At 52.8% G+C, this 20,319-nt stretch overlaps 9 protein-coding genes across 9 annotated transcripts; 3 read left to right on the top strand and 6 right to left on the bottom strand.

Moving 5' to 3' along the window:
- BDP55DRAFT_664577 (uncharacterized protein) lies at positions 1-1,581 on the bottom strand. Its single transcript, XM_060574958.1, has one exon. The coding sequence runs from the start codon at positions 1,378-1,380 to the stop codon at positions 277-279; it is 1,104 nt and encodes a 367-aa protein (XP_060429593.1). The 5' UTR covers positions 1,381-1,581; the 3' UTR covers positions 1-276.
- Positions 1,582-1,761: 180 nt separating this feature from the next.
- Positions 1,762-3,255, top strand: BDP55DRAFT_664578 (proline racemase family). Its single transcript, XM_060574959.1, has one exon. The coding sequence runs from the start codon at positions 1,967-1,969 to the stop codon at positions 3,005-3,007; it is 1,041 nt and encodes a 346-aa protein (XP_060429594.1). The 5' UTR covers positions 1,762-1,966; the 3' UTR covers positions 3,008-3,255.
- BDP55DRAFT_158039 (transmembrane amino acid transporter) lies at positions 3,194-5,198 on the bottom strand. Its single transcript, XM_060565649.1, has 5 exons — positions 4,902-5,198; positions 4,566-4,827; positions 4,316-4,507; positions 3,858-4,249; positions 3,194-3,800 (listed from the first exon to the last, which is right to left on the bottom strand). Exons 1-5 carry the CDS (start codon positions 5,043-5,045, stop codon positions 3,366-3,368), a joined length of 1,425 nt encoding a protein of 474 aa, XP_060429595.1. The 5' UTR covers positions 5,046-5,198; the 3' UTR covers positions 3,194-3,365.
- A 2,977-nt stretch (positions 5,199-8,175) lies between these two features.
- On the top strand, positions 8,176-10,314 carry BDP55DRAFT_694084 (fungal-specific transcription factor domain-containing protein; the record flags this gene model as incomplete). Its single annotated transcript, XM_060577302.1, has 6 exons — positions 8,176-8,338; positions 8,392-8,933; positions 8,985-9,258; positions 9,331-9,506; positions 9,562-9,745; positions 9,821-10,314. The coding sequence occupies 6 exons, from the start codon at positions 8,176-8,178 to the stop codon at positions 10,312-10,314; spliced, it is 1,833 nt and encodes a 610-aa protein (XP_060429596.1).
- Positions 10,315-10,628: 314 nt separating this feature from the next.
- BDP55DRAFT_664585 (FAD dependent oxidoreductase) lies at positions 10,629-12,442 on the bottom strand. Its single transcript, XM_060574960.1, has 2 exons — positions 11,836-12,442; positions 10,629-11,774 (listed from the first exon to the last, which is right to left on the bottom strand). Exons 1-2 carry the CDS (start codon positions 12,043-12,045, stop codon positions 10,674-10,676), a joined length of 1,311 nt encoding a protein of 436 aa, XP_060429597.1. The 5' UTR covers positions 12,046-12,442; the 3' UTR covers positions 10,629-10,673.
- Positions 12,443-13,056: 614 nt separating this feature from the next.
- Positions 13,057-15,334, bottom strand: BDP55DRAFT_664586 (1-pyrroline-5-carboxylate dehydrogenase). Its single transcript, XM_060574961.1, has 4 exons — positions 14,922-15,334; positions 14,385-14,857; positions 13,381-14,330; positions 13,057-13,304 (listed from the first exon to the last, which is right to left on the bottom strand). Exons 1-4 carry the CDS (start codon positions 15,069-15,071, stop codon positions 13,132-13,134), a joined length of 1,746 nt encoding a protein of 581 aa, XP_060429598.1. The 5' UTR covers positions 15,072-15,334; the 3' UTR covers positions 13,057-13,131.
- Positions 15,335-15,863: 529 nt separating this feature from the next.
- BDP55DRAFT_768670 (uncharacterized protein) lies at positions 15,864-16,817 on the top strand (the record flags this gene model as incomplete). Its single annotated transcript, XM_060581034.1, has 2 exons — positions 15,864-16,032; positions 16,091-16,817. Exons 1-2 carry the CDS (start codon positions 15,893-15,895, stop codon positions 16,815-16,817), a joined length of 867 nt encoding a protein of 288 aa, XP_060429599.1. The 5' UTR covers positions 15,864-15,892.
- Positions 16,818-16,834: 17 nt separating this feature from the next.
- BDP55DRAFT_582882 (pyrroline-5-carboxylate reductase) lies at positions 16,835-18,195 on the bottom strand. Its single transcript, XM_060570845.1, has 2 exons — positions 17,871-18,195; positions 16,835-17,807 (listed from the first exon to the last, which is right to left on the bottom strand). Exons 1-2 carry the CDS (start codon positions 17,911-17,913, stop codon positions 16,939-16,941), a joined length of 912 nt encoding a protein of 303 aa, XP_060429600.1. The 5' UTR covers positions 17,914-18,195; the 3' UTR covers positions 16,835-16,938.
- Positions 18,196-18,334: 139 nt separating this feature from the next.
- BDP55DRAFT_694087 (proline oxidase) lies at positions 18,335-19,643 on the bottom strand (the record flags this gene model as incomplete). Its single annotated transcript, XM_060577303.1, has 2 exons — positions 18,335-19,163; positions 19,231-19,643. The coding sequence occupies 2 exons, from the start codon at positions 19,641-19,643 to the stop codon at positions 18,335-18,337; spliced, it is 1,242 nt and encodes a 413-aa protein (XP_060429601.1).
- Positions 19,644-20,319: the final 676 nt, after the last annotated feature.

Raw genomic sequence — 20,319 nt, forward strand, 5'->3', positions numbered from 1 at the left:
GTTTTCAAAATCGCGGGGAAGCCAGGGCACATATGTTGCCAGTAAAGGCCTAAAAAATTGGGACGGAAAGCACCCTCGGACGAGTATTCAACCCAAGACATGATTACCTCAAAACTTACATGGTCCAGATTTGGTCATATGTAATGAGGAACGACAGAAGGCAAGGCCACATGGAGAGACAGTTACTACTATGAGTTCCTGTGTTTGGGTTGACTTGGATTGTCGGATCGCCCAACTTGCTATGTTGTCTATTAGTGACTAACTACTAGCCGTCGATCAAAACTCCGAGATCACAGTACCTGCCCCCTTCTTCTCCGCCATGTCTAAGATAGCCGTTCCAATGGCCAGGTCGGTCATACTTACACCGATACTCTTGTAGATGATCAATCCATCCTCCAGTGTCGATAGTGATTCCAGCTTGTCTCCTTGTTCCCGTGAAATCTCTATCTCCCCAATCTCTACTATGCACTCCGCCGCGACTTTACTCTGAATGATCTCGCCAGAATGCTTGAGTGCATTTTCGCGGTCGTCAACCAGCACTGCGACCTTTGAACCTTGCCCGCGCAGTGTCCCACCAGCGGCACTGGTCGCCTGGACCAGCAATTCCGGGTCTACTTCCAACATGTCCGCCTGCCAAGACCCGACGGCAGAAATGTAGGGGCTTCTTTCCTTTCTCCCGTTCGTGACATAGTGTGCAGGAAACACTGGGCTCTTGGTGCCGACAGTACAGAAAATGGCGTCTGCAACGGCAAGACGATACTGGAGTTCAGCGTCATAATCGGAGCTAGAAGAGCCGAGATACTCAAAATTGGCAGTAGATTTCCAACGGGCTTGGTTCTCTTCCTTCAACCTCGAAATAAGCTGCTGCGCCCGCTCCGTAGATCGATTCACCACGGTGATGGACTTGATCTCCTCACCCCTCAGCGAAAGTGCGAAACGGAGATGCCACAACGCCTGCTTGCCAGCGCCAAACACCACGATGTTGTCGGTATGGCGCCGCCACAAGTACGGCACAATGGCAGAGAGCGCCGTGCGGTATCCTGTGACTTCTTCCGCATTGATGACGCCCAGGGGCAGGCCGTCCTGGTCGCAAATGGAAATGATGCCGTGCAAGCTGTTGGCTGCCGGTGATGAGGGCGCGGGGGTGACGACGATCTTGGTTCCGAAAGCGCTAGCGGAGCTGAAGGGTCTGAAGAGGCACTTTGTGCCCTCGGGTCTGTTTACGATTGATGCATCGGGCTGATGGTCCCGCTCTGTGCCCTTGGAGAGTTCGACCAACGCTCCTACCAGCCGATCTCGGAGTTGGAGGATCTCGACTTTCGGGAGGTTAAGCAGGATATCGAGCACAGCGGCATCGCTAAGAATTCTGAATTTTCCCATGGTGATAGGACGTGAAGATGCCCCGGTTCGTAAATGGTCGTAGACTGTCCAGATCGTAAGGTGGTTGTGCGGGGAGTTCTCGTGGAAGTAAATTAGCAACTAGACCTTATCGGCAGCTTGTCAATTCGCAATAGTCGGATGGGTTCATCAAGATAATACATGTGAGAAAATGCATCGATAAGACCCGTAGCTAAGCACGTCACGGCGGATAAGTTCGTATGTAAAGGTCAGACTCGGCGAGACCTACCGGATACTTATCCAACCGGCACGACATCCGCTGCGGGGAAATAGGCCGCTACGGCGGGTAGCTGAGCCGCTCATCGGTGTCCGTGGTGGGCTCCAGTTTACCGAATGCGAACGGTTTATACGAGATTTTGGGGTGTTAAACGAGCCGGCTGCTAATCCGTCGACAAGGCTTCATTCCATTTCTTCGGCACAGAAGTCGTTCTTTAATATCCTTGAGCCTAAGGACGAGGAGTCTTTGGCTTTCATTAAACATACTTATAGGCCTGGGGGGAAATTACGCGATTATACAGATCGCGAGCCCATTCTCGCCCTCATCTATCATGCTTCAAACTATTACACCATGACTATCGGCCGAACCTTCAACGTCGTTGGCGCCCACTGTGGCGGCGAGGTCTGCGACGTCATCGTCGGAGGCGTCCTCGACGTCCCAGGCAAAACAATGTTTGAAAAAATGATGCATTTCTGGAAAAAAGCGGACCACTTGCGCAACCTGTTGATGAACGAGCCCCGAGGCTCGTCGTCAATGTGCGTCAACTTGGTCCTTCCGCCATGCAACCCCGAAGCCGACGCGGGCTTCATAATCATGGAGCACGAGGAGTACCCTCCCATGTCTGGCGCCAATACCATCGCTGTGAGCACCGTCCTTTTGGAGACGGGCATGGTACCGATGCAGGAACCCACCACTACACTCCGTCTGGATACGCCAGCCGGTCTGGTGACGGTTACAGCTGAGTGCAAGGACGGAAAAGTAACATTTGTGGAGTTTCAAAACGTTCCGGCTTTCGTCTACGGGTTGGATCTGGATATCAACGTGCAGGGCTTCGACACGCCCGTCAAGGCTGATATTGCGTGGGGAGGAATGTGGTATGCGCTGGTCGACGCGAGCTCAGTGGGCCTACACATCAAGACGGAGAACGGAAAAGAATTGGTCGACGTAGGCGAGCGGATCAAAAGAGCTATCCAAACGCAGACGAGCCCGGTACACCCCGAAAACCCAGAGATCCGGGGCGTCAGTGTCTTCGAGTTCACAGAACCGCTGTCGCCCTACACGTCAGATGCACAGCAAACTGCCGTGAACACCGTGGTGGTCTCCCCGGGAAGACTGGACCGGAGTCCGTGTGGAACGGGAACATGTGCGTGGTTGGCGGTTCTCCACAAGAGAGGTCAGCTCGCGGTCGGAGGATCGTTCCGACACCGCAGCGTGATTGGAACCGAATTTGTCGGAACGGTGAAGAGTGAGGCAAAGGTTGGGGACTATGATGCTGTCATTCCCGTGGTGAAGGGGGCTGCCTGGATAACGGCTTTCAAGCAAGTCATCTTACACCCCACAGATCCATTCCCTGAAGGGTTCAGGGTTGGAGATAAGTGGCATGTCAGTTAGAAGATTCAGGTCCCGCAGATCTTGGCTACTTTAGTACATATTATTCAAGTGATCGGCACAAGTCATTTTGCCTTCCTTTTCTTCGAGAAAACTTTCTGTCTCAGCCGCTTCTTCAACGGCGTTTGACTCGGTACGTAAATCTGCCCGTCCAAATGTACGTCAGGCCCGCATTCACAGGTGCCGTGCCACAGCCAAGCCGGGGTATCATGCAGGCATATAACACTTGAACATTTCAAGGTCCAGAGACTTGACAGGAATAGAACATAGTGGGTATATTTCAAAACGCGTCGATCTAACTGGATCGTCTCCCGCGGACAGATCTGCTCGCCTAACCCATTTGATCATGCGGACATGAGATTTAATGGGCCGAGGACACGGAATTCGAGTTATCGGCGCAGGAAAACGCGGCCGATCCACCAGACTCCTTGTAGCTATCCATGATACCAACAACCGAGCCGTAAGCTCCAGCAATCATCAAAAAGGTGCCGCTGACAATGACGAAGCAGCTGAAGCAGACCATGGCGATCCATCTGGGTCTCTTCTCAATCTTGCCCTCGGCCCAGTGGTCGTACAGCCACATGCAGCCCATGGGCTGGAAAGACAACAGTGTGCCGAACAGAGCACCGACGAGAGAGACTAGGCCATCAAAGACGGGGATGGAACTTGCGACGATGTATGCGATGATGGCGATGCCTGCAGTACAGCCGAGCCAGATGCCCCAGTGCTTCATCGTGTTCTCGGTCAAGTGACGGGATCCACGGAGCAGGCGGATGAAGATGTACTTGGCGGGCAACTAATAAGACACACATTAGTGTCAATCCAAATGACTGGGGAGTCAGGGACTACTCACGTGAATAACCAAAGTGGTGGTAACAATCAAGCCGGGGAAGGCAAGACCGTAGCAGACTCTCTTCATGGTCGCACCGGCAGAGCCAAGGGCGGGAGAAGCGACGTAGGAACCGCAGAAGTAGTACACAACGCATCCGATGGCAATGTAGGTGGCAGTCACACCACCCTGGCAGATGACCAAAGCGCGCGTGTAGTGGCGAGGGTCGCGCATCTCAGAGACGATGGAGAAGAAGGCAGGGGTACCAGCGAACGCAAAGACGAGGGTCGAAAGCGCCGAGGAGGCCTGAGCAAAAGTTGGGTCCCCAACGACCTTGTAGTCCGAGGTCCAGTGGCCAGTCTGGGGAGCGGCAGCAGGTCGGTCCTGGACACCCACAGCAACGGTAACGGTGAAGACTGAACATGCATGGTCAGCGTCTGGATTCCAAGTATCCTTGCAAAAGGAAGTTGAGCGGCACTTACTGGCAGACATGATGCAGATGAGACCAATCCACGCAAACCAGGTTATCTTTCCGAGAGTCTGAATGCTACCGAAGCAGAAACCAATGGCTGCGGCAATGGCGACGAAGCCTGCCGTGCATGCACCGTGGAGAGAAACCGAGTTGAGCGCGATCGAGGCACCGAGCATGCCAGAGCCGGCAACGAAGATCCAGTCTTTTCAGAGACAGTGGTTAGTTTCTGAGTTACGGTTTAGAACACTGGACCAACTTACAAAGGCAGAAGACAACGCCGAAGAATTCGCGGCCAACGCGGCCAAAGAGAAGGCGTCCAACGTCGTCGATACCGTAGACCTCGGGGTGGCGAAGCTTGAAGACACCGACAATGTAATCGGACCACGTGGTGATGGCGGCGATGCAGCACAGAGCGATCACGCCTGGCACAATTCCGAGGACGTCAAAGACACCGGGAATGGACAAAACTCCCAGGCCAATTTGCGTCTTCATCATCAGGGCGACTGTTCCTTTCCAGCCAACCTAATTGAGGAAATTAGTATCCGAAGGGAGGTTTAGGCGTTCCTGGCCGAGAGATTTTCCGGATCGCTCCTTACATTGCGGTAGTTGGGACCGCCCTCTTTAATCTCACCAAAGACAGCATCGTAAGACGCATTCGGGTCTTCCAAGACCTGGCCTTGTTGTGAATGCGTTGAGACGGGTCCCAATGCCTCGATATCCTCCTTGTTCTTCTGCGTCATCTTGGCAGTTGATGAAGATATTTTCACGTGATGTTGGTTCGTATGCGGTCGATCAGTCAGATGTGACTTTAAAGTCTTCAGAGACACAGGTCACACGCGAAGTGGAAAATGTCGTCGAGACGATTCTTTTGACTAAGGTACTGAGTCCGAGTTGGAAGGACAACCGAATTGAAGAATCAAGAGTTGTTGTCGTTGGTGATAGTCGTTGACAGCTCAAGACGAGGAATGTGTGGCCAAGCAAATGATAATATGCATTGACACTGAAGCGAAACCGATAGCTCACTAGAGAGATTGATAGCTTAGAGGCATGATGAGAAGACCCATTCCCAAGTTGGGATTGGGAATGATGCGCTTTTGTACAAAACCAGTCCAAGCGCGACCTTCTCTACAGCCTCGAAGTCCCAACCAGGAGGAAAAGCCGGCAAGGGCTGCCAAGATTTCCCTCTCTATCAGCCTGACAGGCTTCCTCCTGCAAGAGTACCAGATAGCCTGCTATCGCTTGAGTTAGATTACGCACCGGTTAGGTAGAACATACCCCATATTTTCCCCAGACTGCCTTTCAACGGGGGGGTCCTACGTCACAGCGGGACGATTTCTTTTCTCAAGGGTTCAGGGGGAGGGAAATGACTCGCGCGGCATTTCTCGGTGAGTTGCCTAGGTTAAGACCACGGTACGCGGTATTGCACGCGTTTGCACAAAAAAGCGCTGGCGTGGGAAATATGCCTCACTAGGGTTGCTAACTCGACCAACATGGGATGACCGGGTGTCATCCCGATATCTTCCTTCTAATCATTAATGCTTGCGTTGTTGTATTCAATGTTTTCACCTGGTATCTAGTGTATCTTGTGTATCTTCAGCTGAGGGAACCAACATACCACTACCTCATGCCGCATGCCTGTGGGATGGGATATCGGACGGAATGGCCGGATAAGAGTTGTCCAGGCCCATGGCCGCACTTTCGGATTTCCACAAAACGCCGCAAAGAGCCAAATGCAACCGTGGAGAGTTGTGATAACACAGATATGGGCCAATTCTTTCGCGTCCCATGTCAAGAGACAAAAGTCGCTTTTGCCGTACAAAGTCGCGCCGTCGCGAACGCTTACCCGCCCTAGCCCATACAAGCGGAGGCGCCGTCGGCACGACTCGCGGTCAACTTCCTTGAGCAAGGAATCTTTTGCTGCATATACCCCTGCTTAGGCGGAGCCTCCGTTTCAAATTCACACCATCGGATGCTCACCCGGTTGACCTACTGCCCCATCTTGACAAAGTCGGGAGGTCATCCCGACGGCAGAGAGTTGACTTGCCCCCTTCGAAATCAAGTTCCTCTCATGTCTCGCACACGCCACCGCGCCACCACAAAACCCGGCACATGAGAGGGCGTGAGACTCGAGACTCCAGTCCAGAGCATGGTTCCTTCCCCAAAGTCAAACTCACGATGAGTTTCTCTTAGTCACTCGTGCAGCACTAATGTTGCCAATGATGGGGATTCAAGCCTCGAGACGTTGGGTTGACTTCCGTTTCCCCATGGGGAGAAGGCAAGACCACATGAGATGATGATCGCATCAACCCCGTTAGCAATTGGAACTCATGGGGATCCATAGTGCTGCCACCATGAACCCGGAGACACGGAGTTTGAGATTTCTCGGATGGCGGGAAAACCTGCATTTCGGCGACAAATTAGCCATCATTCGACAACCACTTGGACCCCCAAAGGCTGCATCAGACTAAGGTGCTTTGTATTCGGACGGCCCGTAATTACTGCTGGACTAGCACAGAGCCTAAAGTATGACAGCAGGTAATTGACAGGCCTAACCAGAGATTCCCTCGGCGTGAAACAAACAGCACAGCCCTCAGCCCTCTTTCTCGGTGCTTTACTATCTGTACGAAGTAGAGGCCCACGGCTATTGATAGCGTGGCACGCGTGGGTACGAATAGAATCTTCCGTCTTGGTCACTTTGTATCGTCGCATCCCCCGCAGTCCGAGAGGAGAATGCTTCTGTCAGAGCTTGTCTTCCATTGGCAGAGGCTCGGGATGTCCACCGACGGGCAGATACCTATCAACACAACACGACGACTCGACGCAACCATGCATGTGAGGTTCCCAAGGTTTGCAGTGCATCTCATGTGGCATCCTTCTGGAACGTCTTAGCCTTCATCCAGCGCGGCTACTATCAACACGGCATGTGTATGGAGTATGGTATTATCTCCTAGCCAAGTCCTCCGCGGGCCGCCCATCGTTCCGGCATCGGTCCTAGTCTACAACTCCGCATACCATACAGATAGCTAGTATAGAAACCGAACACCTACTTATCGCCGGCGCCATCTCGTGACATTTTTCGGAGACTAACATAGATGCAGATAAGCCGTGCCCCCCTGGCCCGAGAGCCCAGAGCCCCATCAATTCGGTTCCACCAGGACCACTACCCCGCGTTCTGCTTTGGCAAAAAAACGTCACATCACAGTTGAGGCTCGCCGGGTCCATACAGCATAGCACGCGATTTCCGCAGCCAAAGAACACAGACAACCCTTTTATGCCTGTCTAATTATCCTATTCTCTACCAGGTAGTTTGAGTATAAGCCTTCCTAAACAGTGAAATGGAACCTGGAGCCGGCCGAAACAAGGTATCCAAGCGGTCGTCGAATGCGTAAGTCTGCCCGAGCCAACCACACCTCAATTTCCCTCCCTTGTCAATTGGTCGCAATCGCGCACGACTTACACCATTCGATTTCTAGCTGTGTGCGTTGTCGTCGACAGAAAATCAAATGCTCAGGATCTCAGCCGTGCGATGCATGTGGCAAGCGCAAACAGTCCTGCACCTTTGACGAACGAGATCAAAGAATCGTCGTCACCAGAGGGTAAGCAAACGGGCCTGGCCTCTCTGCCAAAGACTAGATCTCGCCTATATGTCCGGCTCACCATCCGTGTTCTAGCTACATCATCGACCTTCAACAGAGAATCGAACGGTGGGAGCGAAGCCGAAGTACCAATGAGCCAGCCCAAGTATCAATCGAGGGCGGCCAGCGTCCCGATAAAGAAGGAAACAGTTAGTTATCCCTAATTATCCTTACTTGCATTGCAGAGAACATGTCTGAGCTGACAGTAGGAGATGAGAGCGACGGTGATTTGCCCATGAGGGATGAATCAAGTGGCCCGATCATTGCAGATGGTACGCATGAAAAGGAAAGTCAGGAGACTCGGCCTAAAGCGCCAATAGATCCTGTCGCGTCGAAGCTCATCAACCCTCTGTCCACGGGCCAGTCGGAGTACACATCAGCGCCGAATGGAAGGCTATGTAAGTCATCTATCTCATCACTTAGAAAACAATGAAGTTTAACAAGAGGATAGTCTACCTGGGCACGTCATCTAACTGGTCATTCACCCGACGCGTCCTCAACATCACACACCAATACGTCCACAAGACTCCGTTGCCAACCAACGCTCTGCTCTTCGATGGCACGACGTACGCCCTCGATTGGGATGGCTACAGAGCCGGCGAAGTCCCAGATATACCAGCCCTTCCAACGCAGGACTATGCCATCTACTTGGTCAACGCCGTCAAGTTCCACTGCGGCCAAATGTTCCACCTCTTTGACGAAGAAACGTTTATGAAGTCCTTGTACAGCTTTTATTCTGACCCTAATCCTAGACCCGATCCTACCGATCCGTGGTTTATTCATTTCTTGCTCATACTTTCTTTCGGAAAAGCGTTCACGACAAAGACCAACAGGGGGAATAGGCCCCCTGGCCATGACTTCTTTGTCAAGGCTATGCAGCTGCTCCCAGACTTCAGTGTTTTGCTGAAAACCCATGTTCTGTCAACTGAGATCATGTGTTGCATTGCTCTATATACGCAATGCATTGACTTTAGACACTGTTCATATAACTATGTAGGTTCCCTCTCTCTTTTCCAAAATGCATTATACTGATATTGGGTATAGATCGGACAAGCACTCCGCATTGCTCTTGGAGAGGGAATGCATACAGACATGCCTGTGCAGCAACTAGGAGAGGCATATGTTGAAAGATGTCGAAGGCTATGGTGGACAGTACACATCCTTGACCGCGAGATAACGTCGTTGTTTGGCATGCCGCCTTCGATACATGACGATTATGTACTCTGTCAACTGCCGACCTACTCCGGCTCAGTTCAGAGGACAGCCGCGTTGCGAATGCGTATCAAGCTGTCGAAGGTCATTGGGAGCATCAATAGGAGTATGTGAATCCCTGCCGAAGTCCTCCTGACGAGCTTATCAGTTACCTTATACTAACAGCGATGCTAAACAGAGGTCTACGGCCTCGACGGAAGACTCAACAACAAGTTCATGCTGGGCACCAAAGAAGTGCTTGCTAGCGTGGCAGAAATTGCTGATGAGCTGCAACAATCGTTCGCGCTTCCTCTGGAGAGAGACACCAGCTGCATTTCGAGGACATCCGCCCATTTGCATTTACTGCACCATCAGGTATGTCCACTTCAATATTCAAAATAGCGCTGGAAATGAACTAACGAGGTTACAGTGCATTGTTCTCGCAACTAGACCGCTGCTTTTCTGTTTTCTGAAAATTCGATTCGAATCTCAGAGTAAATGCACAGAGCTTTTAGGGTCTTCGCAGACGGTCAGAAATTTGATTCAGATGTGCATTGATTCTTCTCAACAAATGGTTTCGATACTAGACTGTTTACAATCTCAAGGGTTGCTGGGTGAGTTCTGTCCAATTCTGATTCAACATTTTGTTTTGAGAGACAAGCCAGGCTGACTTTTGTTTTTTTTCCAAGAAACCTTTCTTCCATTCGACCTGGAAGCCAGCTTCGTGTCTGCCAGCAGTCTACTACTTGGACCCGCAATTGATCCGCAATGTTTCGAGTGTCTCGATCCATCCCTCGAGAAAGTCTACACCGTTTTGGACGAGATGATTATGGCTGGGAACGGGATCGCCAAGTACCGCAAATTTGAACTCCAGCAGCTGGAGAACATGCTACAACGGCTTACGCCTTGGCCCTCACAGGCTTCCGAGCAAACGACGCTTGTAGACGAGGCGCGGCAAACGCAGCCTCCGGATGACACGAGTCCACAAGACACGGTGGTCTCGTCCATGGCGACGGACCACTCACAGCACGAGAGCTACTCTTCTTCTATCCCAGGGAACATGGATGAGATGGCTTATGATAGCGGGCTGACTATGGCGCAATTATTGGACATGGCCAACTCTATTGAGCAGGAAGATTCGGAGTGGATGTCTCAAACGATAGTGGAACATAGCATTTGGTAGATCAAGAAGACCTATCACTGTCATGACGGCGTCTTCTCCCTTTTCGGAATACTGCCGAGTGTACATGTACATCCTGCTGCTTGGAATAATACGCTTTGTGAAAGGTTCAAGCGACCTCTGGATCCCTTGAACACAGTCCATCACCTGTCGTGGCCGGTGGTCAGTCCGAATTATGCACAGCGGAGCTGTCTCGGTATCAATGACTGCCCGAGGGGTAGATCTGTTATGATGAGCAACTCGGAGAGGAACCCGTTGAGTCAGCGTTCTACGTGTGTAAGCCTCAAGCCCTCGGCTCCTCACCCTAAGGATAAATCTTAGATAAACGTGATTCATAAAATGATGCTATGCTCATAGATAATCTACAACTTGGACGTCCTTGCCTGGCGAATCTTTGCAAACTCCTCGGTGTTTCCAAGACGCCAGCTGACGGTATCACCCCACTTCCCTGCCTCCTTCTCCTCAGGTTCCTTCCAACGCCATCTCTGAACCGGCTGCTTGTTATCAGGAGCCTCCAAAAGGTTCTTGACCCAGTCGCCGACAAGTGGAATCAATTTGGCAGCGTGACCTGAGTCGCCAGACATCAAGACCACGGAATCACTCGACTTGGGGACATAATCGATGATGAAGTCCGAGTCAGCCGTATCAGCGAACCAGCAGATAGTCTGCTTAACCAGCGGGCGGTCCTTAAGAGCCGGAAGCGTTTCCGCCAGCAGCTGCCGCACCTTAGCCTGGTCTTGTGGCGGCATGAACTGGCTCTCCTCGTACGCCGGCGGAAGTGAGATACCCGTCTTAGGATCCGTGTTCACATATCCTCCGCCCATGGGGCACAGCTTGAGGAGGTTGGTCTTGGGATCCGGCTCAAAGTAGAAACCGAGGTCGCGCGCGTATGTAACGGGGATACCGCGAAGCGCAGACGTCTCGTCGTCTGTCAGCTTGACATGAGCGACAGACCATGACTTGGCGACGACCTGCTTGCCGCACTCCGGTACCAATCTCGCTGCCGCCGCACCGGTAGCAACAATAACAAGCTTCGCCGAGATCTGACTGCCAGTCTGTGTCTTGATACCGGTTGCCTTCCGGCCGGCGCCGGTGTTCTGGTACACAATCTCTTGAACGCCACCGTGCTGTCCGAGGAAGAACTTTACGCCTCGTACCCGAGTTGCGTTGTAGAGGGCGATCAGGGCGTTGCCGGAGTGGACATATCCGTCAAATTTGTTGAGGTAACCCTTCCAGCCGGAACATGGGCCCTCGCCGTACTGCCAGACATTGTAGTTGATGTCCTGGCCACCCTTAATGGGCACAACGTACTTTGCGAGAAGAGGGTGGTCTTCCGAGGCCTTCTGGAACCTGTGCAAAGTCTCGGCGGCCCGCTCAGGGGCGTTGGCCGAGACGCAGTGAAGAAATCCTACCCGGTGAAAGGATGGTGCGAAAAGAGGCGTTTGCCATGCTTTTGCGGCTTCCTGTTGCTGGTTAGAAAGGATCTCTCTCACAGATAAGACAGCTCACAGGACGTCAACTTACAATGGTGAGATTCGTGTAAAAAGGATCCTCATACTCTGCTCTGAAGATCTTGTTGATGTCGTTGGCAGCAGAGTCCCGAGGGGGTATTTGCTCGTGCTTGTCGAAAACGGAAATGTCCGTGTAACCAGCCAGGGACAAGTGGTAGGCCGTGGACAGACCAAACGCACCGGCGCCCACAATGATGATTGGGTCGGATTTACTGACACCCATGGTGATGGTTGGAGGCTAAGGCGGAGATTAATGACGGGTTTGTGCGAATGATTGCACTCTTGATTCAGTGTGAGTACAGGGCCCTTGAGCAGCACTACTAGCCATTGAAGTATGATATCTTCAAGCCGTCGTATATGACCTTCCGTGATCTTTCCCAGGACCGGCTGGCTTCGGGCCCTTGCCCCGGCTTCGGAATCAAGATATTGGAGATACTCATGGCACCATCTCCATCATGGGGTAGGTGGTTAGCGTAGCCGCGCCGAGCGGGGTGGTGGCCGTGGTGGAATCAATGCCATGCTACTTTGTATATCCGCACGGCCAGCCAACTGGAATGCCTGGACCTTGTTTGTGGCACAAGAGGCGTGGCTCTATGTCTGGGCTGTCGAGGCGGATGGTGAGCCGACTATCTGTCCAAGAGAAATCGGGAGCTCACCCGGTGGTCACCCTTCTTTCTATTTGTCAAGCTGACTCGGGTGGAGCTTTGACAACAGCCGGTCATCCTACCGCCCAGCCACAGCTTTGGTTCTAGCGTACTCCGTATCTGGTGTAGTGACATTCGGCAACAGTATCAATACGAAAAAGATCACAATACGGATAGCGATAACGATATCACCAGGTCCCCAGAAACACGTAGTCTTGTTGCTGTTGGGCTTGACCTCTGATTTGAAGCAGACCTGTGATCATGTGATTCTAATACCCGGGGATCAAGCCGCTGATACGGCGGTTCAGCCAACACTCAGCTCGTCTGCGAGTTGCGTCACTTGCTAACGAGTCGAGAAATGAGACGATAACAAGGCCGCTTATTCCTCGAGTACCGCTCTTATGGTCCTCTTCTGATATCAAGTGGAACGAATGCTTCGCGCAGTCGAATCAAGCTGAGTATCTGTGTCTGGGATGATAGTACTGTGCAAGGTTCACAGTTTACAAGGATGTCTAAGCAAGCTACACGTTCTATGGCACGACTCTTGATGCTGAAGCAATGGGGTGAATGTAAAATCTCTTCATTTTTGACTATCCCTAAATTACATAATGCGCCATTTTGCATGCAACCGTGACCGTGACCCATCGGCATCCCACACACTACACCTATTTGTTGCTGGGGTACAGGAACTCAGTCTGAGGGAAAAACTCCTCCTTGATCAATCTGGGGCTGACGAAGCGACGCATGACGTCTGCGCTTCCTGCCTTGTCGTTGGTGCCACTGGCGCGGGCACCGCCGAAGGACTGCTGGCCGATCAGGGCAGCGGTGGTCTTGCAGTCTAGGAAAGAGTATGGAGTTAGTAAATGGATACCCATTGACGTTGGTAGTGGGGAGGGGAACATGGGTAGACTCACTGATGTAGAAGTTTCCTGCGGAGTAGCGCAGGGCATCCTCGGCCTCGCGGATGGCGCGTCTGTCGTTGGCGAAAACGGCGCCGGTCAGAGCGAAGCCGCCTCCGCTCTGGTCGACCTTCTTCAGGGTGGAAGACCACTCGGCATCGGGGTAGGTGGAGATGGCCAGAACGGGGCCGAATATCTCCTCGTTGAAGAGACGGTGGTCCGGAGAGTCGGCCACGTAGACGGTGGGGTTGACGTAGTATCCATCGGAGCCGTCGTAGGTACCGCCGACCACCAACTTAAGCGAAGAGTCCTTGTTGCTCTCGTCGATGATGTTCTTGATCTTGTTGAAGGAGCGCTCGTGGATGACGGGTCCCATGAAGGCGTCAAGCTTGCCGTCGGGGCTTCCGATGGTGATTTGCTCGACCTTGGACTTCAAGCTCGAGATGAACTCCTCGGCCTTGGACTCGGGAAGGTAGACGCGGGAAGTGGCGGAGCACTTTTGGCCTTGGTACTCGAAGGCGCCGCGGATGGTGTGGTTGACGGCGTGCTCGATGTCGGCGGTCGGGTGGATGAGGTGGAAGTTCTTTCCGCTCGTCTCACCCACGACGCGAGGGAACTCGCGGTAGGTCTTCTTGCCGATGCCCTCGCCAATTCTGGCGTACAGGGAGCGGAAGACGTCGGAGGAGCCGACAAAGTTGAGGCCAGCAAATTCACGGTGGTTGAGAACGACGTCGGTCACTTCCTCAGCATCGCCAGGGACGAACTGAATGACGTTGGGGGGAAGACCGGCCTCCAGAAGGATGTTGTAGAGGATCTGGCTGGCGTAGATGTTGCTGGGCGAAGGCTTCCAGACGACAACGTTACCCATCAGCGCGGGCCCGGAGATAAGGTTACCGCCAATGGCAGTGAAGTTGAAGGGGGAGATTGCGTAGACGAAGCCCTCCAGAGGACGCCATTCCAAGCGACTAGACCTCTCGTTAGTATTGAAGTTATTGAAGATACACGCATATTTCACATACCTCCACATGCCGTCAGAGCCACGGGTGGGCTGCTTCTCGAGGATCTCTGCCGCGAAGTTGCAGTTAAGTCTGAAGAAGTCGGCCAACTCAGCAGCCGCATCAATCTCTCCCTGCCACATGTTCTTGCCCTGGCCGAGCATGGTCGCCGCGATGATCTCGTAGCGGTACTTGGTCACGGCAAGCTCTGCTGCCTTTTGGAAGATAGCAGCCCTGTCGACGAAAGGGGTGTTTTGCCAGCTCTCCTTTGCCTCCAACGCCGCCTCAATTGCTGACGAAACCTGCTCCTTGGATGCGAGGGGGAAGTTGGAGAATTTGGTCTTGTGCTCTGAGGGAAGAACGGTGTCGAAGGACTTGACTGCGGCCTGAGTCTGGCCGTTGAAGAAGAGGTCGCTTTTGGCGGGCAGCTGGGTGCGCAGTTTCTTGAGGGCTTCCTCGAGCTTTGCGCGCTCGGGGGAATTCTTGGTGTATGTGGGCTGTAGAACAAATGTCAGCCAATATTCAAGAGTGACGTCTCTCGATTCCCGGGCTTCAACTTACGTTAGGCTCGTTTCTGGGGTCGGGAAGTCTGAATGGCGCAGTCGCCTTCGTCCTTCTTTGTGTGAGAGCGATGGGGGCCGTGGTAGGGCGCATCCCCGATCTCAGGGATCCAACTGGTCTCGCAGACCTCATGACGCTGTGGACTTGCATTCTGGCTGATGTGATGGGTATGGGTATCTTGCTCGGAAGTAGGTAGACAATAGTACACGAAGATTTCGTCTTGATTCTCGAGGAGGTGATTATCGGTGATGGACCTGATCCTTAGATGAAGAGAGCTTGCTGATACTACTTGAGATCGTATGACAGCTTCGCAGTCTCATCGTCTTATTTGACAATGGCTGCTGCACTAGGCCGGTCAAGCTCCCGATAGCTCTTTTGCATCGTGAACCAATCATGGCTGCAATCGATGTCATCTTCACAATCATGCCGAGATCGGACGGGGGTAGATCCCGGAGCGGAGGGGTTGCGGACGCCCTGCCGATATCTACATGCAGGGCCCCCGCCGGTGCGGAGTCATGGTGCATTTCCCCGCATATTCGGAGGTTGGGGGTCTTTGACAGTTGCATCCGGCGGCGTCTGTTCCCGTGCTCCATCACGGTTAGAGTCCTATCTTGATACAAGGTGTGTTTACGTATCCGAAGATGGCTTCATGGAGACAAGTCCGATTACGCTGCTTAAGTCGTGCGTTCTGATTGACAAAGCCAGAGAAATACTGCGTCACAGCGAAGACAAGTCGATATAGTTGTGCGGCCCAGCTTTGGGCATTCTGCTTAGAAGATAGGCTCGAAGCAGAGACAAAGTTGTCAAAATCAGGAAATGGCTATCTTTCACGGGCCATCCGTAGCAGATCAGTCTCAGTTAGCGGACTTGTGGGTATGGAATGGGTGTAGAATAGAGATAAGTAAGGCGTTGGCCGCGTCTACCAAGCATTGAAGACTATCTGCGCTCTCTTACCCAAAACACTTGTGAGAATGACTCGCCTCGAGACTCAACAAGGTCTGGAACACAACGACCACGAACCATGTTCCGTCTGGGGAAACTTGGCGGGTGACCTCGCGGCTGGCACCATCTCCGCAATCCTCATATCTCCGGCAATCACAATCCTAGATCGGTAAGGCAAATCTGTCCAGGACCCTGGAATTTCATTGACTAAACAAATCCGCTCGCAGAGCAGTAGTCGAGCGGACAACGACAGGGCGGCCCCTCATCCGAGGTCTCCACGCCCAACTACGCTCCGCCATCCGTCGACCCCGCGGCTTCTTCTTCGCCCGGCCCCTCGGGATCGTCTGGACCCTGTACGCAGCAACTTACGTCACAGCCAACGCCGCAACTACCGTGGCCGAGAGGTTTGACGGCGCAGCTGCCGCAGCGAGCACGGCTACCTTCGCCTCTACGTTCCTCGTCAACGTACCCCTCGGGGTGTGGAAGGACCTCCGCTTCGCAGAGATCTTTGGTTCCTCCTCCTCCGGCGCCGTTCCCGAGGTGGGAAAGGCAGTGGTGGCGGCGGCCCCACGCAAGCTCCCCAGAGCCGCAACGGCGACGTTCCTCATCAGAGACGCCGTCACCATCTTTGGGTCGTTTACGCTTCCGAACTGGATATCGGTAGCTATCCCGGACTCTGTCACGTCTTCCCCACACGCCAAGGCGACCATCACGCAGCTGACGGTCCCCGTGCTGTCGCAGATCGTGGCATCGCCGATTCATCTGATTGCGCTGGACTATTACGAAAGGCAAAGCAATCTGCCGTTCTCTAATCGAGTTGCAAGGACGCGGGAACATATGCCGTCGACGATTGTGATGCGCTGCGTGAGAATCATACCCGCGTTTGGAATTGGGTGCTTGGCAAACTTAGAGTTGCGGACTTTCTTCCAGCAATGGTTTTCTGCATACACGTAGCATGATTAGACAATAGACGATTTGAAAGCATTGGAATTATTATGTGGTGCCAGATACAATTCTCAGTCGCAGATCGTGATGTCTGAAGATGCACAACTTGTGTTGTAATTCAATTTCCGAATCAATGCCTTGTATCATTCGGGTGAGGATCGCTGCCCATGAGACGAGCAACTGTCACAGCCTCTCTCAAAGCCTTTCCAAGATGCCCTCTCACAGCTCCTTCCTCCAAAACCATTAGTCCTCCAATTGTGCATCCCTCCGGTGATGTCCCTTGATCTCTCAGGCTGCCCGGTTGCAGACCGTTCTGCATGAGCGTCGCACTTCCTAGCATAGATTGGAAGATCATAGTCTGTGCAAGATCTCTAGGAACACCAACAGCAACAGAAGCGTCAATGAGCGCGTCTGCGATAACCGCGAAGAATGCCGGAGTTGAGCCACCAACGGCAGTCGTGGCGTTCATCAGTTTCGGCGCAATCTTGACCGTCTTGCCAATCTTGTTAAAGATGGCCTCGGTAAGCTCCATGTACTTGGCCGGGACTGCTGGCTCGGAGATCTCGATTGCAGTAAGTGACTGCGAGACCATGGCCGCAATGTTGGGGAGTGTCCTAATGACCCAGGCCCGGCCCTCTGTGTTCTCGGAAGTTGTCTCACTCCCATAGATCGTAGCTTCCAGCTTGCCTCTGGTCCAGCCTGCGGCCACACTGATCAAAAGCTTGTCTTTCAAAGCTTCTTTCGTGCCCGGCTTGGACAGAACTTCTTCAACATCGGCGGGATCTACTCCTAGTATCACGACATCCGACCTTTGTAGGGCCGCAATGTTGTCGCCTCTCGAAACAATGAGCTGGTCTCCTGCGCTGGAGAAGCGTGCTTTTAAGGCCTCTTCAGACTTTTCGCTTCGAACACATGCGATGAATTGAGTGATGGGAAGGGCGTTGTCTTTGGATTCTGCGCTATCCAGAAGTGACTTGAGAATAGGAATTCCCAGATTGCCTTGTACCAGTCAGTTAGCATGGGCAGGCCGGGTACCATCAGTTGCTCTGGAGAAATGCTTACCACAACCCAAAATGCATAATTTGAGATCTTTGAAAGCTTCCATCTTGGTGCTATGCGTCTGGTCTTTCGTTCCAGATGTGTGAATGGTTGACGGAGTGAAATGGTGGCAGGCGGAGGAAACTAATCGTAAGGTATTCTAACCTGGTTCAAGTCGCTGTTGATACCGACACTTTGCTCAATCAACTGCTCTGATTTGGACTGGTGAAATGCCCCTCATCCTATCTTGATCTAAATCGAGTGAGATAAAGCTACCCTGGTCCTAGTAGCTACCCCTCACACCGGCGCTGGACGGGAGATCCCCCGCCCCGAAGCTAATCAAGTGGGGTCGATAATACGGGAGGGCATCCGACACAACATCATCTTCACGGAGTCACGGCACTCTTTCAACTCGGAAGATATCACGAGGGGCTCCACACATGTCAGATAAGATTTGCGATCAACGAAGAGAGATCGATTTCCTTTCTTTAGCCAACAGTCCGAGACCGGAAGAATCTAGACCGCAGTCTCCTGCCAACCTCCGCCTTGAGCGCCGCATACTCGTCCACCGTCCTGGAAACGGCATCTCGGTTCTCCACCGCCCTCCGCAAAAGATACGCCACGCACTCGCCCATGCTCCCCCACGTCGAGCACTTCCACACTTGCGGCGAAGGGTCCTGGCTCCCCTCCTCTTTGAGCGCCAACAACGAAAAGCTGACCTCGTCCGACATTCCCTGCAGCTGCGCGAAGCCGACCGGCACCGTCGGGAGTCCTTCCTTTAGCCTCTGCTGGTGGAGCTTGTGTGCCGTGACCACGCTCTCCTTGTTGTGACTCGCCAGAAAGAGGTTGAGTGACGGGAACGGCTTGCCGCCCGGGGCCCCGTACTCCCCAATCTGCCGCCTGAGGGCGCCCTGCGCGATGCTGTTGTATGCGTTGTCGGTGTCCTTCTTTGTGTCGTGAATCAGGGATCGTTCGTCAGAGCCCATGTATGCGCCTCGAACTAGCTTCAGGCCGTGAGTAAAGCCTTCCTGGTTGGCCATCTCCAGGTGCTTGGCCAGGGTGGTCGGGGTGCTCTTGAGATATGCCTGGTAAGTGTTGTAAATCGTAGCGTAGCCATCGCGGTTGAACTTGCGCATCAATTCCATGCCCGCAAGGAAGATGCCCCATTGAAAGTGTTGTGATTCAGCGTCGAGAAGGAGTCTGACGCCACGGTCTTTGCATCTTTGGCTCACTTCCTCGAGAGCTTGCATCATTTGTTGAGGAGGTAGCTGTCTTGCGGCGAAAGCCTCTGTAACACGAGGTCCTGCTCCAGTAAGTCTGCGCGTTGGTGATATTAGCACAAGTTGCAGTATGAATAGCGTATAAGTGATAATTGTAAACTTACTTGAGAGCAAGTTGATCACCGTCACCGAGCAGATCAACAGTCTCCAAAACTCCCTGCCTCCAGGATTCAATAGTAGAATCGAGGCCACCCTTTGCGTTCTCCTCCGACTCGATGCCCAAGCCGTGCTCTACGTTCGTCTTTGCATCAAAAATTGTTTCTTTCGCGTATGTGAGAATTGTACCCCGGAATCCCATAAACCTCAGGTGCCGCATAGTCTCTTTCGTCTCCTTTGGTGTCTCTCCCGCGCAGAATTGCTTGTAGAAGACGGTCTTCAGCAAGGAGTGAAGTACCGGGTTTCGGTCTACATCTGTGAAAAAGCCTCTGTTTGGTCTTGTGAAGAATGATAGGGCTGCGAGTGAAGGGCCGAGGAGCATAGGCTTTGAGGAGATGGCAGAGACCAAAAGAGACCTCATGAGAACTGGTGTAGGCAGAGCTGCCAAAGTAGAAGGTGCGACAATACCAGTTGCCTTGTCTGCAACAAGTGGCGCTGTAGAGAGTGACCTTGGTCTGGTCGCCTTTGAAAATGCAGTTGTGACATGGCGGGTAACAGGCTTTCCTGCCGTGAGGGAGGATTTGCAGTATGAAGGCTTCATCGTGGGAATCGTTAACGGGATGATGATTATTCTGAATTGGACTCAATGGTATCTACTAGAGCGGACGCATTGCCTTTATGGTGTGGCATGTGGCATATCGTGGTCTATCCCGGCGAGCCGTCCCAGATCCCCTTCCTACACACCAACGTAAAGCTGATCCATCAGACGTTCCCAACGACATCGGAAGTGTCAGAATGCGTATACTCCTTTGGAAACTCAATAGACACACAGCCACGTGGATTTCTGGTGCCAGCTTATCGATACCCCGCCCAACAACGCGGGGTAAGATAGCACAGGCATTCATGTCTGGCTGTCACGAGGTGACAAAGATAGGTGTGCATGCAGTGGGCGCTTCCGGTGGCACATTCGGGGGGGATAATGACGGGCTAGATTGAAGATTCGCTGAAACCAAAACCGGCCTTGGAATCCGATTGTTTTGGGTTCTGTTTGTGGGGGTGTACGGATCTTTGAGCGACTGGTCGGTTTCGAATCCGGA

Source organism: Colletotrichum godetiae (assembly GCF_030913485.1).
Source record: "Colletotrichum godetiae strain CBS 193.32 chromosome Unknown BDP55scaffold_21, whole genome shotgun sequence".
In the NCBI taxonomy this organism is placed as follows: domain Eukaryota; kingdom Fungi; phylum Ascomycota; class Sordariomycetes; order Glomerellales; family Glomerellaceae; genus Colletotrichum; species Colletotrichum godetiae.